The sequence below is a fragment of the Equus quagga genome, chromosome 2 (assembly GCF_021613505.1).
Source record: "Equus quagga isolate Etosha38 chromosome 2, UCLA_HA_Equagga_1.0, whole genome shotgun sequence".
In the NCBI taxonomy this organism is placed as follows: domain Eukaryota; kingdom Metazoa; phylum Chordata; class Mammalia; order Perissodactyla; family Equidae; genus Equus; species Equus quagga.
In genome coordinates this window covers 26,883,130-26,897,661 of record NC_060268.1, presented here as the reverse complement: position 1 = coordinate 26,897,661, position 14,532 = coordinate 26,883,130, and the positions used below count along the sequence as shown (strand labels likewise).

At 39.8% G+C, this 14,532-nt stretch overlaps 2 gene segments (V, D, J or C); both read left to right on the top strand.

The window, feature by feature from the left end:
• The first annotated feature begins 1,666 nt into the window (after positions 1-1,666).
• LOC124235038 (T cell receptor alpha variable 12-2-like) lies at positions 1,667-2,354 on the top strand. The segment is given in 2 exon segments: positions 1,667-1,795; positions 1,996-2,354. Coding segments are annotated over 2 exon segments (408 nt in total).
• Positions 2,355-13,426: 11,072 nt separating this feature from the next.
• Positions 13,427-14,009, top strand: LOC124235037 (T cell receptor alpha variable 16-like). The segment is given in 2 exon segments: positions 13,427-13,502; positions 13,618-14,009. Coding segments are annotated over 2 exon segments (438 nt in total).
• The last annotated feature ends 523 nt before the right edge of the window (positions 14,010-14,532 follow it).

The following is a 14,532-nucleotide window of genomic DNA, read 5'->3' as shown; positions in this document are numbered from 1 at the left end:
TGAAATCACATGGGGAGGGGACTATGGTTTTTCTTTTTGATTGATGGCCATAACACTGTCCATCAGTCATCTGAAGGAGTTTCACACATTCTTGAGCCATCATTAAGAACAGAAGCTTTTGCAGGCAGGACAACTTTGATGCTATACGAATTCTGTCATTTTGCTAGCTCTGACATGACTTTGGATCGACCACAATGTTAGATCTATTTACCCATTCATATGAATTTTGCTACAAGTCTTGAACAGGAAGGGTGCTTCTTATAAAGACTGTACTTCAGGTCCACATTCTATTTTTAAGGCTTTATATTTGGTTTTCATAAATTTTCTAAGACTGTGATGGCTGCTGTCTTATGTTGTTGTCACACCTCCTTTGGTTTTTACCTTTCCTGAGAAATGGCTGTGTGAGTTCTGTCAAATGCCATGCACTCTCAGAGAAAGGGATTTCAATATTAGCATCTTCTTCCTCATTCTGTTCCCTACAAGGATGTTGGTGGGAATGGGAAGGGCCTAATCAGTCCATCTTTGATGGGGGAGTACCTACATGGTTCCTGAAAAGGGCCTGCTGCATTGCTGATCTCTAGCCACCAACTTCTGCAAAGACATGAGACAGGTTGTAGAACAAGGAGGAACAGTAATTGTCTGTACTTGGTTCTTTGTAGAGCTGATTAAGCTTCTCATAGAAATAGCCCTGTGATAAATCTGGTTTGCAAGTTAGGGTAAGAAGGAAATGCAGAGAGTGAGACCAGATCCACAACTCTTAAAGATTAATCGTTAGATGCCAGAGCTTTATACAAGTAAAGGGAATAAGAGGAATTAGACAAATGAACAGGTATACTGGATTTTATTTACAGTCTAGGTACTGCAGTCAGGTCCATCTCTATTCCGATAATAATAATAATGATAATAATAATAATAATAATATCCTAAGTAAGCACTGTTTCAACATAGATGTGTCATTGGTACAAAATGGCGTGATGAATCCCAAGCTCCTCTAGTCTCTCATCTTGTTAAAAAATATTGCCCAGGTTGTGAGCTGGAAACACATTTGTTCAGTTAGATTTTAAGCCATTCTGTCTTGAAAGGATTCTTTTAAGTTAGAAGAGATTTCTTTAAAAACTGGAGGTGAGGGAATGAGATAGGTGGTGTCTGGCCTGATGTGGAGAAATGCTATGCAATATGAAATGCTCCTGGAATCACGAGAACCTCACACAGACGTCTAGTGTAAAATACTTGATGACTGATTTTTCAGTGCTAGAGAGTGGTTCTTTGATATGTCTGCTTTTGCTCAGACAAGAGTTGACATTTTATGTAAACCATATACCCATACACATCCCCCTTTCCCCACACACCTTGACTTGACCACATGCTTCTCAAATTTTTAATTTAACTTAGGTGGCGGATTTTTACTTTCATCAGTTCACATAAGGGTCTACATTTTGAATATGTCTTTAATCACTGTCATGAGTCCACAAGATGGCAGTGTCTCAAGTCTTTGTGCATGTGTGTGTGTGTGTGTGTGTGTGTGTGTTTCAAACAGAGAGAGACAAAGAGAGAGAGAGAAAGAGAGAAAGGAGATGAGAGGAGGGGCTTGGTGGCATAGCAGGAGTAGTCAAGTCTTTTTTTCTAATTGGTGGAACAGATTCTTTTTTTGATTTCTAAAGCAGAAGAATTAGAAATGTCTGAGCTGGACTCAGTTTTTTAGGGTTTACAATTTGAATTCTCAGTGAACCACGGGAGGAAACAACGATGAAATTCTTGAGAGTTTTACTCCTGATCCTGTGGCTTCAGTTAACCTGTGAGTTTGGGGCATGTCTTTGGGAATATAAAGAGTTATTGTCTATTCTGGGTGAATGAGTAGAAATGTGAATGAGCTTTTTCCCTCTAACTAAGGAGAGGTAGGGGTGCGAGGCCTGTGAAAAGATAATTTAAATTAGGGAAGGCAGGCTTCCACTACCCAACCAATCTTCTTCGACTGACCATTTTCTTTTTGCACAGGGAAGAGGAGCCAACAGAAGGGCGTAGAGCAGAGTCCTGGATCTCTGAGTGTTCCAGAGGGAGCCAATGCCTCTCTCAACTGCACTTACAGTGACAGTGCTTCCCAGTACTTCATGTGGTACAGACAGTATTCTGGGAAAGGCCCTGAGTTGCTGATGTACGTATACTCCGATCGTTACAGCAGTGAAGGAAGGTTTACAGCGCAGCATAGTAGAGCCGGCCAATATATCTCTCTGCTCATCAGAAATTCCAAGCCCAGTGACTCAGCCACCTACCTCTGTGCAGTGAGCACACAGTGCTCCCCCAGCACCTGCAGTCTGTACCCAAACCTGCTGGGGCCCCAGGAGTGCCTGATATAGAGATTAAACTACAAGGCAGAGAAATTCTGTTTCCTGTCTAGATGCAAATAAAAATTAAGAGCATTAGCCATAGCCCTAAAATGTCCCATACACACAGGCAGGGTGCTGGAGCACAGAATGACTTCAGGTTTCTTGAGAAGGATCTTGAAGAAAGTATCTAAAAGAATTCCAGACACTGAGGAGCTTTATTATGCTGAGTAAAGACCTACATGTATCAATTATGAAAGACCTTACGGTATCAAGGATGTCTTTAAAAACGTTAGTGAGGCATGTTGGAAACTCCAAAGATCATATGAATTTCCCCCTTTCTTGGCACTATGGAATTGGCCTACAACATATGCCCAAGTCCAGGAAAAATGTCTGGGGCCTAATAGAAGTTAGGCTTGTAATAGATGTTACAATTACAGGAATAAAAAATTGAATCACAGGAGAAAAAGAAGTCATGTTTGTCGTAAAGCTGAAGATGTGATCTGTTAGACATGTCATTGCTTTTGTAGTTCAAAAGGTCAGAAAACTTGGAAATGGGAAATTAAGATTTCTGTTCAGTTTTGTTTACATAGTCAGTGACTAAAGGGATACGGCCAAATCAGGATTTTCTTCAAATTCTTAATCTGCAGACTGAAGACTCTGCACAAATATTTTCCAATCATGGAAGAGAGTTTTGTAAGGCAGTGGGAAAGAGCAGAAAGTTGTGCAGGAATCAAGGTTCTTGAATTCTAGTTCTACTTTTATTGTGTGCCTTCTGGTATCTTGATGCACTGGAAAGAACCTGGTTTGTGGTACCATTTGAATATCTTTTATGTTACTAATGGTCTATTTGATCTTAGGCTATACTACTATGTATATTTCAGGATTGATTTCAGGATTAAATGAGACAGCATATTGTCTTAGGTTGAGTTCCTTATAAAATCCTGGGTTGGTGTTGCTTCTGCCCATAATTTATTGAGGACAGCAGGTTAGGACAGGACGGAAAAGGCTAAGAATGGATGTGGTTCAGATAGTCTTGATTAAGATTGATCTCACGGGGGGCTCTGGAGCATGAATAGCATCACATAATTTATCCCTCCCACTTTGACTCAAAGGGGTCAGACAACTGACCTTTTGTACCCCAGAATAAGGTAGTCATTGCTTGTGGTCTTTCTTTGGGGTCGGGGAGTACCTTATAGGACAATGGTGATTTTTATTGTCAGAGGTCAATTTTCTGGGGAAGAGGGCAACTGTGAGCCAAGAGCAGCCAATACTCACAGCAGCTGGGGATTGGGTACATTGACCAGGAAAGGTGATCTGGGCTGGGCACCAACAGTGTCTACTGTTCACATGGAACTCTCTTATCTTATGTGCTGCATTCAATTAATGATAGACTTTATAGTTATTGTATTCAAAATTTTAATTTCTTTCTCCATTTAATGAGGTTCATAAAGATAGAAAAGATTTAAATAATATAGGTTAAAGGACTTATTATTCAATGCCAAAATTCGGGATTTTTTGAGAGCAGTGACCAGGGAACCAGTATATCATTCTATGAGTTCCTTTGTCATAATACTGTATCCTCATACTACTAGAGCATAAAGCATGACATTCTGCCATCACTTTGCATCTGGGTGTAAATGACTCTGATGATTGACAGTTGATGAATCTGGGCTTCCATGTATGGAAAGACAGATGGAAAGTGATGACATCTATGCTTATAAAAAACAAATGTTACTTTGTCCTTAGTTTATATTTAAGAATGAAGGGCTGGGTAGCAGGGTGGGCTCCTTATGTTACCATGCCCATGTTCCCTCAAGTTTTCTTCCTGAGTCGGGAGGTTGGCCTGTAGCCTGGGCATATGGGTGTCCCATGTTAATTGGCAGGCTTATTAGTAGGACGAGTGAGCAGGGAACCGGTTATTAAGTTGTGCCTCCTCTTCCTCTGCACTTAATATCAGTTTGCATGTGGCTTAACTTTGTTAACTTCTCATTAAAAAAACTTCAGCAGTCCAGGTGTGTTATTTCAACTTTAGCAAAGATTAAATGCCTGTGTAAAGGCTGGCCTACTACGTTTCTCACACATAAGTACAGAGGGAGATTAGTACAGCTATTCCACATATTGACTTTCAATTTGCACCCCTGAGTTCTGTCCCTCCTGCCCTCCCTCATACCCACTCTCCTTCTCAGCCCAGAGCCTCTCCAGGGTCCTAAGGAGTAGGTTTCCTTCACTCGTGTGTCCACTGAAATCTTCTCATAGTTCATTCTGAGCTGTGCTTTCCCCCTCTCAGTCTCACCATCGATGTGCTCATATCTGCTTTCTGTCTGATATGAATTGTTGATATCTTTCATATTTTTATTATTTTTCCCATTATGGATTCAGGTTCATCCTGTTTGTACTTCAAACTTTTATTTCAGTCGGAATTTTGGAAAGAAAGGAGGAGAGTATGTATCTTTATTCAGATATTTTGAATCAGAAGCACACCCCAGCAACATTTAAAATTTCAAACTGATCATATGATTTAGTCTCACATTTAAAAGAAAGTCTACAGACAGAGTCAAGAAGTAAATCAAAGCCCAAAGGAAAACTGACTCCAAGCTAGTGCAAGTCAACAGAGTACTCTTTCTGAGTTGTTCTGACTTTGTGAAAAGGACCCCTGTTGGCCAGATTCTCATTTCATCTGAGATTTATCTCCTCAGTTATTTCAGTTTTAGGTTCCAGTGGTCTCTATGCTAAACACGTTGGGTGGGGAAGTCTTCTCCCTCCAGAGCTTCATCTTACTATTGGACCATAGAGAGACTTCCCTTGTTGACAGGCCCCATCTCCCACCCACATGGGACTGCTGCTTGCTTAACAATGTCGAGTGTCAGTCAACCTACTCCCACGTCTTCTATACCCCCCAGAAGTTCCTCTCACTTCCGGTTTGCTGGTTGCACTCCTTCCAGCTTTGTTGTGTTTATATAGGTCTATTTTTCTTTTTCTATCCTTAGTTCTTTCCAGAATCACTTATTTATATGTGATATTTTCCTTACCTTTATAATTGTGCTCAGATGTCTCTGCAGATGTTTCTCTGTCAACGTTCTTCTTAGTGTGAAGTCCCCACAATTTGGCAGACTATATCAGTCTATTCTCACCATCGACAGACAATTGGAACAGGACTCTCACTTTCTCCACTTAAACATGTGATGCCTAAGTGATTTTTTCACAGCCTTAATAAATATCACACTTGTTCATCTGAAACAAAGGATTCTTCTTCACACCTTCTGCTTGACAAAGAAAATTATTGCCTTCATTAATTTGCATTCCTTAAATAACTAATAATCTATGCTTCAGGCTGATTTTAAGTATGAATGTCTAGTCTTATTTATTTTTTCCTTTCAGCATCAAATAAAGGAATAACCTCTTTCACCTACTCTGATTCTCACATCCAGAAGCATAAGGCCATACAAAGCTGAGCTCAGCTCAGGCAATTGGTCTTATTATTTCTGCCTGATGAATGGCTTTAAAAAATAATATTGAGTCTCTTAATGGTATTCCAAAGTCTAGAATAGTCTTCTGTGACTAATTTCTCAGTGAAGTAAATTCCTCTTCTATTTCTACATGACTTCCATTTCTCGTTTGTTTTAGGATTAATACCACATACTAGAGAAGGTGACATCATCACAGATTCGAGAAGGAGGAAACACATTCTGTTGAAGTTGTGATTGTCATATCTCTGAAATGAGAAGGAAACACAGCTCTTTTGCCTCTTTAGTCCATCCTCTGGCCTCCAGAAGGAAATGCTGCTCAAACGAGATGTTTCTTTTGCTGCAAATTATCAACATCCACTTAGCCCTCCTTCATGCAACTGGTTAATGTCTCACTGATGTCTGTGCAGATGGGAACCTGTGATGAGAATGAGAGGCAAGAAAAGATCCAAACTCACTAAGAGAGTCTTTTAACAGTTTTTGAAACTTTTCAAAGCAAGAGAATTGTGCAGCCCAAACTCCCCACTTTTCCTAGCACTGAAGGCTCAGTGACCTCAGCTGCTGTCCTACCTGCTTCTGCTCCGGAGCCTGTAGCGTTTCCACTGCTCAGCCATGCTCCTGCTGCTCATCCCGGTGCTGGAGATGGTTTTTGCCCTGAGTAGATAACATTCCACTCCCTTTCCTCCTTTCACAAATGTAAGCATGTTCTGACTGAAATCTAAATAGAGGCTTCTTTTCCTCATAGCTCAATCTGCCCTGCTTTTACTTATACAGCATTGATGCCTCAGGAGGGATTGGAGCCCAGTCAGTGACTCAGCCTCATGTCTGCATCACTGTCACTAAGGGAGCCCCTCCGGAGCTGAAGTGCAACTATTCATCTTCTCTTCCCTCATATCTTTTCTGTTACTTGCAATATCCCAACTAAGGACTTCAGCTTCTCCTGAAGTACACATATAGAAACAGCCTTGTTTCAGACATCAAAAGTTTTGAGGCTGAATTTAAGACGAGTGAAACCTCCTTCCACCTGAGGAAACCCTCAGCACATTGGAGCAACTCAGCCGAGTACTTCTGTGCTCTAGTAACACACAGTGTCTGGGACTGCAAGGGGAGTTGAACACAAACCTCCTGAGACACTGGGACTTTCTGTGATTCAAGAACTCAATCTGGGGAGTTTTCAGGAAGGTCTCTTTCTCTGTGAAGGCCAATAGAGCAGGGTGGGCTGAGCCCTGGGGAGAGCTTGTCTCCTGAATAGTAGTTTCATCTTCAATGCTGTGCCACATTCAGATAGACTTTGTACCAGATAGAGGTCTTTTCATAAATTTCTCCAGGAGGGACCACAACCCCAACTCCCTACCCCCACTCCCACACTGAAGAAACTACATCATAAAGTGTCAGAGTTCTGAAGTGAAAAAGGCAAGAGCATTTTTACAAAAAAATAATTTCTAGCATTCATTGTGATAATTAGCATTGCCTCAGGTGTTGATGAATATGTGGAAAACTGAAGGACCTGGTTATAATGTTAGCTGACAAGCTGTGCCGCATATATTCCCAACTACGGGAACCTGTAGAGTATAGATTCTTAATTAGTGCAGCATGGATTCTCAATCTAGGTTTAAAGCTTAACTTCTAGCACATATATAGTATCCCACTGCATATCGACATATTTTAAAGTAAATTAGATATAATGATACCAAGATTTCTAATCTTCTGTTACACAAATCCAATATATAAATTGAACGTAATTGGTAATACAATATTGAAAATCTAAAAGCCACCCAATTGTAATAATTTTTTGAAAGCTATTCCAGTGATTTCCAAATTAAAATTTTGAGGACACTAGCTCATAAAAATATAACAAATACAATAGAGTAAACTACTGAAAAACTCTTAGGCATTTTACTTTTAGAGCTCACACTAATTCATGTTGTAATATAAAATTACACACACAACAAAAATTTCCAGTCTTTCAAAACACGTTAACAATCTTCATGGGAAAATAGACCATCACTACAAGAGTCCCTAATATCAGAGATTATGTTAATTCTAACAGGGATATTTAAGAGCAGGAAACATTTTTATTTCCTCTCAAACATTTGTACCAAAATGCAAACATGTTTAAGATATTTTATATCCACCTTATATATATATATATATACCAAATTGTTATTTGTGATTTGATTTACATGATAGGATTAAAATAACTGACCCCCCAAATATTACAAAAAGTTTATACACACGGAAGTTAAACCTCCCTTAGTTCAACATTTCATAACTTCTACTGGCAGCAATTATGAGATGAATGATTTCACTCCTTAAAAAACAAAATACAATTACCTCACTCTAATTTTTAAAAATGAGTTGAGGTAGGATTCCCACCTTATTATAAATGTGTCTCTAGAGCTATTAAAGCATGCATTTAAAAGCAGTTTATAAAAGTAGTTTTATGAATTGAACAAAAAGAAGGCGGAGAGTCCATGTCCAAAGATTTACAGCCTTGGCTTTTTCCTCTCTTGATGCATCAAAGACTCACTTATTCTCACTTTTATTTCTTTGGCTGCTGCTGATTCCTTAGTTTCTAAGTCTTGGGGTGCCACCTCTTCAAATTTTCCTTTCATTCTGCTTTTCATTTTTGTTTGGAGTTCTCCTGACAGAAGATTTGTCCTTTCATTACGCCTTCTGTGGTCCTTTAATTTATTTGAGTCTCATTTTCCAGGGGCAGGATTCTTAGAGTTCCCTCTTCGGCTCCTCCTCCACTTGTCCGTCACCAAAACGGACCTTCCTCAACTGGTATCTTGTTGACGGTGGTGCTCGCAGTGCTCATGGTGCTGACTGGAGGCAGCCACTTGAAGCGAATTCAATCGTACAGTTTTAACTTTCTTTGTTATTTCATTTTATTTTGCTGCGTCTCTGAAGTAGTAGACAACTGCATTTTAAAATCATTAAGACTGTCTCTATCTTCCTGGGAAAATTAGCCTTTTTATATGTATATATAGATGAATTTATTGGTACAACTAGTATTTTTAATTTCTCTTACTTGGAGTAACATCTTAGCTAATTGGGCCAAAGTACCATAGACTGGCTGCCTTATAAACAACAGGAATTTGTTTCTCCCAGTTCTGGAGGCTGGAATTCTGAGATCAGGAACCCAGCATAGGCAGGTTCTGATGAGAGCTCTCTTCTAGTTTGAAGACTGCTGACTTCTAGTTGTATCCTCACATGGCAGAGAGAGAGGAGAGAGACACCAGCTTTCTTGTGTCTCTTATAAGGGCACCAATCCCCTCATAAGGGCTCCACCCTCATGACCTAATTCCCTCCTAAAGGCCCCCCCCCCAAGACCATCACACTGGGAGACTAGAGTTTCAACATATGAATTTGGGGGGCACACAAACATTCAGCTCGTAGCAAAGAGTGACAACGTTTGACGTTATACAACAGCCCAGTCTCGAAATACTTTGTTTGAGTTTAGAGAACCAACAATGCTTTCCTGATTCTTCCATATTGTCTTTGGCTCATTCTCAGTCTCTTTGCTGGTTTTTTCTTCATCTTCTTGGTCTGTTAACATTGAAATGTCTCAGGAATTTATTCTTGAAACTCCTTACTCTCTACCAATACTAAATTCCAAGATGATTTCATCCAGTCTTTTAGCTTTAAAAATCATTTAAATACTAAAACCTATATCTGAAATCCAGATGGCTCTAATTTCTGACTCATATATTAAATGATCTATTTGATATCTCTTTCCTAATCCTCTGAAAATGATCTCCTGATTTCAACCTTTTCAGTTACTGAGGCCTCCTTACTTCACACCTGCTTCATGTGAACTCTTCCTCATTTAGGTAAAAGGCAATCCCATTTACCTGTTTCTCTAATGCCCTTGGCCAAAAACCTTGAAGACATCCTTATCTCCTCAATTTTTCTCATGCCCCAATTTGATTCATTAGGAAATCCAGTCAGTTATTTCTTCAAAGTATACCCAGAATTAACCACTTCTCACAACCTCCACTGTCCCTACCCTGATCCAAGCCACTCTCCTCTCTTGTCTTGTTGATGGCACTGAGCTTCACTGATCTCTCTTCTCTCATCCTTGCCCCTCTTTAGTCTGTTCTCCACAGAGCAGAGTGGCGTTTTGAAAGTCTAATTTGGATCATGTGGTTTCTGTGCTCAGAACTCTCCAGTTTCCCATCTCAGTCAGGTAAAAACCAAATTCTTTACTACAACCTACAAGGCTCTACTCCATCTGGCTCCCTGCCCCCTCTTTCACATCAGCGGCTGTCTCTCCTCTTACTAATTTTCTCCAGGCTCATGCACTTGCTGTTGCTCTAACATGTCAATCATTTTCCTGCTCCAGGGCCTTTGTAGCTGCTCATTCCTCCACCTGGAGTGCTTTGACCCCAGGTAGCCACATCATTTACTCTTTCACTTCATTCTGGCCTCTGCTAAGGAGACATGCTCAAAACGTTTATTGCAGCTTTTGGCGGGGAGGGGTAATAGTGGAAAAAAGAAAAGAAACACACAAAGTGTTTTTCAGAGAATGACTAATGAAGCTGTGATAAATCCATGCTATGGAATATTATGAAGTATATGTGTTAACACCAATAGGTCATCAGGACCTGTAATTGAGTAGCATAACTCGAGTTGCAAACTGCTATGCATTTGGACGTTGTAGTCAGAGAAAAGTTTATATATTTTTGAGAATGTATTCGTACATCTTTTAAAAGCAACAAATTAATAATAAGGATTAGGTCATTATACTTCATATCCTCCAACTTCTCACTACCTCTCTGTCCATCTCCTGCTGTTTTATTTTCATCTAGGAAGCATCTCTATTCCACTCCCAAGCTAATACCTCTACTTAATCTCTTGATAACTTTCCTTTCTATCGTTTCAAGGAAAAGGACAAAATGATCATGTTCTTGTTAAATCTTTGTCTAACTATTCTGTGTTATAGGAAATTTCTTCTTATTTTCGGGTTCATTTTGGGGCGCCATTTTGTGTATGAACACACACACACTCACACACATTTGTCTTTCCCATTATGCTGCAGTATCTTGTGAGTACAGACATTTCATTAAATTTTTAATTTCTTAAGACCTAGCACAAGATCGAGATTATAGAAGATCTTCAATACATTGCTGCAGACTTATTTTAAAATAACTGAAGAAATCACTTTCGAGCTTAAAGATGCAATTTGACAAAATATTTTAAGATAGTAGCCTCCATTATATGGCATTTTGAAGAACAAAGCAGTTTACTTAAAAAGAAAATAATTCTGATCCAGCCTGAGAGTTCTTTTGCTCCTGATAATCTGTGGATGGTCCTCAGGAGAGAATGGAATGAGGGCTCTGGGGTTCTGGTGACGGCTGATGAGTAGTTGGCCTGATGGTTTTAGGCCACTAGGAGGCTCTCCAGGCTTTACTCTAAATAAGGAGCTTTTTTCTCAAGTTCTGAGATACTTGAGTCTTAGAGAAAATTTGAATGAGGGTTAGCAGTAGTTAGGGGAGCACCAGAACTAGTCATATACTATAAGAACACGAGGAGTCTCCATATATTCATCTGTGAGGACAGTCTGCTGCTGTGATGTGTCTAACAGATATGGTCCCCCAAGCAGAATTGAGTAGAACCAGGGCCGTGGTAAAGCTGGAAGCTCCAGAAGAAAATATCTACATCATCTATATACAGTTTTGATTTTCCTGACTAAAAATTCTGAAATATGTACCTTTACTCTCACTTCAAAACTATTTCAATGATTTCTACCCTGTATTATACCCTTTCTGAGAGAAAAAAAAAAAAGGAAAAACAAAAGGAAATGAGAAGATGAAATGGGAGAAAAATAATAAATATGTATAGAGAAAGAGGGGAAAAGAGAGAAAAGGAAAGAGAGACTGGGGAGAAAGAAATAGGACACAGTTACTTGAATTATGGCAAGTCCTTCGTAGCCACAAAGGAGAATCAGCCAGGTGTACTTGCAGGGTGTAGGAGGAAGTATTGGACAGGAGGCCAAGGGAGGTGGAAACAAGGTCAGGTAGTCATTGTATTCATGTGCCATTTTGCTTTCTATCAACCATTGTCTTGGAGATATCGTATTTGTTTGCGATGACCATAAGGCTGAGGTTTACAGAATTCTCCTAATTTCATTTAGTTGTATTTACTCTTTTAAGAGGACAAAATAAACAATGCTTTCAATGAGATATTCTTTCTTCATTACAGTTTTCTTGTAAATGAATTCTCAATCACTTTTCAAGCTATGTGTCCTGAATAACTGACCCTGCTAATGTCTTCAGGCTATATTTGACCCAGATGGGGCCCTTGTTTCTCTCTGAAGTATTCTTTTCCTTTCTCTACTCTCCTCCTGACAGACTGATTACTGGGGCACGTTAAGTGGAGGCAATCCTGAGGCTGAAAACCTAGATGTCTGTGTGCCTGTGGTCAGTAATGTAGCAGAGAGCAGGGCACTGATATCAGCAGCAATGTCAGTACCCTGCTGGAAAACTAGAAGGAAACCTCTTTGTTCTCTGATCCCCTTGTACTCTTCTTCATTAAGGACAGGTGGGACTCAGCTACCTGTGACTTTCTTCTCAGCTGCTGGGGGCTAGAGGAGAGGCTTCCCAAGAGAATTAGCTTCCTTCTTAGAGGTCCAGTAATCTCTGCAGGCCAAGCTCCCTCCATGATCCATAGTTTTCTGCTCTTTATCCTGGAGTTCCCTGCTACCTGACCCCAGATTTAAGTATAAGCCCCTAATAGGATATCTCACTTGAGCTCTCTCAGCGTAGACCATCTGGACACCACAGAAGCTCCTTTGCTGAGCACAGGGAATCCAAGGACATTTTCAATCCACCATGTTTCTAGAATTGCCTTCTGCCTAGGCCAAATGATTGTGCCTTTTGTGGCCTATTAAAACAAACAAACAAACAAACTTGTGCAACTAAAATTTTAAAAGACAACTTCCTGGTGTGGGGAAGTTCAGAATCGATGATGACAGATGAAAAATAACTTGATCTGGTAATGTTTAAACATTTGACTGACATACTGATATGGAAGTTTAAATTTCTATGAAGTGTAAACTATCCATATTTTCCATTACGCTTTCTGGCTGTCATGTTTAGAAACTCTATGAGTATCCTAAATTTATTTTTAAAAAATCTATCTTCTATTTTATTTTAAAACATTAAATGTTATTTAATTTGGATTTTATTTTGTAACATATATTAATGAGGGCATCCAAATTTATTTGTTAATTTCTAAATGACTCTCCATTCATGAAGGCACATTCACTAAGTATATCATCTTTTCTCTATTTTTATATAACTAAATTCCCATTAGTAATTTTTACGTTGGAATTTTATTCTGTTCCTTTGATCTCTCTAGCTGGACCTTTCTAAAACAATTAGTGGGGCATTACATTTTGTCCTATTAACTAGGAGGAAATCTCTCTTCAGTCTATTTTAGAATTTCAAGGCTTCCTGAAGACTGAGATTATCTGCAGCATCACATTTGGCCTCTAGAGGAAGACATTGCACAAAATGAACTTGGTAGAAAGCCAGAAATCAACCAGCCCTTTGAGGAAGAGCTTTTCTTTTCCCACTGAGTAAACTCACTCACCTCTCTGTCAGTGGTTATGTGGTTGAATTGTTTCCAGAAAACAGCCTGCTGTCTCCTCACAGCTCAAACATGAAGAGAATCCTCATCTCAGTGTTTGTGATGATGTTCATATTCAGTGAGTAACATTTCTTTTTGTTCTATCTTTCTATAATCTTCTAATTTAGAATCAATTTAAAGAAATATTCTCCTCAGTCTGCAAGTCTCTCTCTGACCCAGAATTCGTGTTACAGGAGGAACACGAGCCCAGACAGTGACTCAGCCAGAGGACCGCATCTCTGTCATTGAAGGGGCCCCAGTGCAGGTGAAGTGCAACTACTCGTATTCCTGGATTTCTACGCTCTTCTGGTATGTCCAGTACCCCAAACAAGGCCTCCAGTTACTCCTGAAACACACCTCAGGAGAGAGCATCAAAGGTTTCACAGCCAACCTTAACAACGATGAGGGGTCCTTCCATCTGAAGAAACCATCAGCTCAAGAGGAAGACTCAGCCATGTATTACTGCGCTCTGAGTGACACAGTGACTGGTTTTACAAGGAAAGCAGAGCACAAACCCTTTGGGAGTTACAGAAAATATTTCTTTGTCAGTTCTCTATTTGGCCACCGTGGGGCGTTCTTTCTCTAGAGACTGACGCTGAGTTTACCTCTTAGACACAATATCATCAGATGTCAGTTAGGTATAGATTAACCTCAAAAATTTGTCCAAGAAATTTCTCATTACTTACTCTGCCTAATTGGTTTTAAAAATAGTAAGTGTAGGGGCCGGCCGGTGGTGCAGTGGTTAAGTTCACACCTTCTGCTTCGGTGGCCCAGTGTTCGCCAGTTCGGATTGAGTACGGACATGGCCCTGCTTGGCAGGCGTCCAGGCTTGGCATGTTGTGGTAGGTGTCCCATATATAAAGTAGAGGAAGATGGGCATGGATGTTAGCTCAGGGCCAGTCTTCCTCAGCAAAAAAAAGATTAAGATTGGCAGCAGATGTTAGCTCAGGGCTAATCTTCCTCAAAAAAAAAAAAAAGATAGTAAGTGTATTTATTCTGCCTATTAGTACCTGGAAAAAATATTTTTGAAATAAAAACTGCATCGCACAGCATAAAAAAAAAATTATTCTTGGCCCAGAAAAGAACTTGGGACTCTCCAGGTGGAAGTG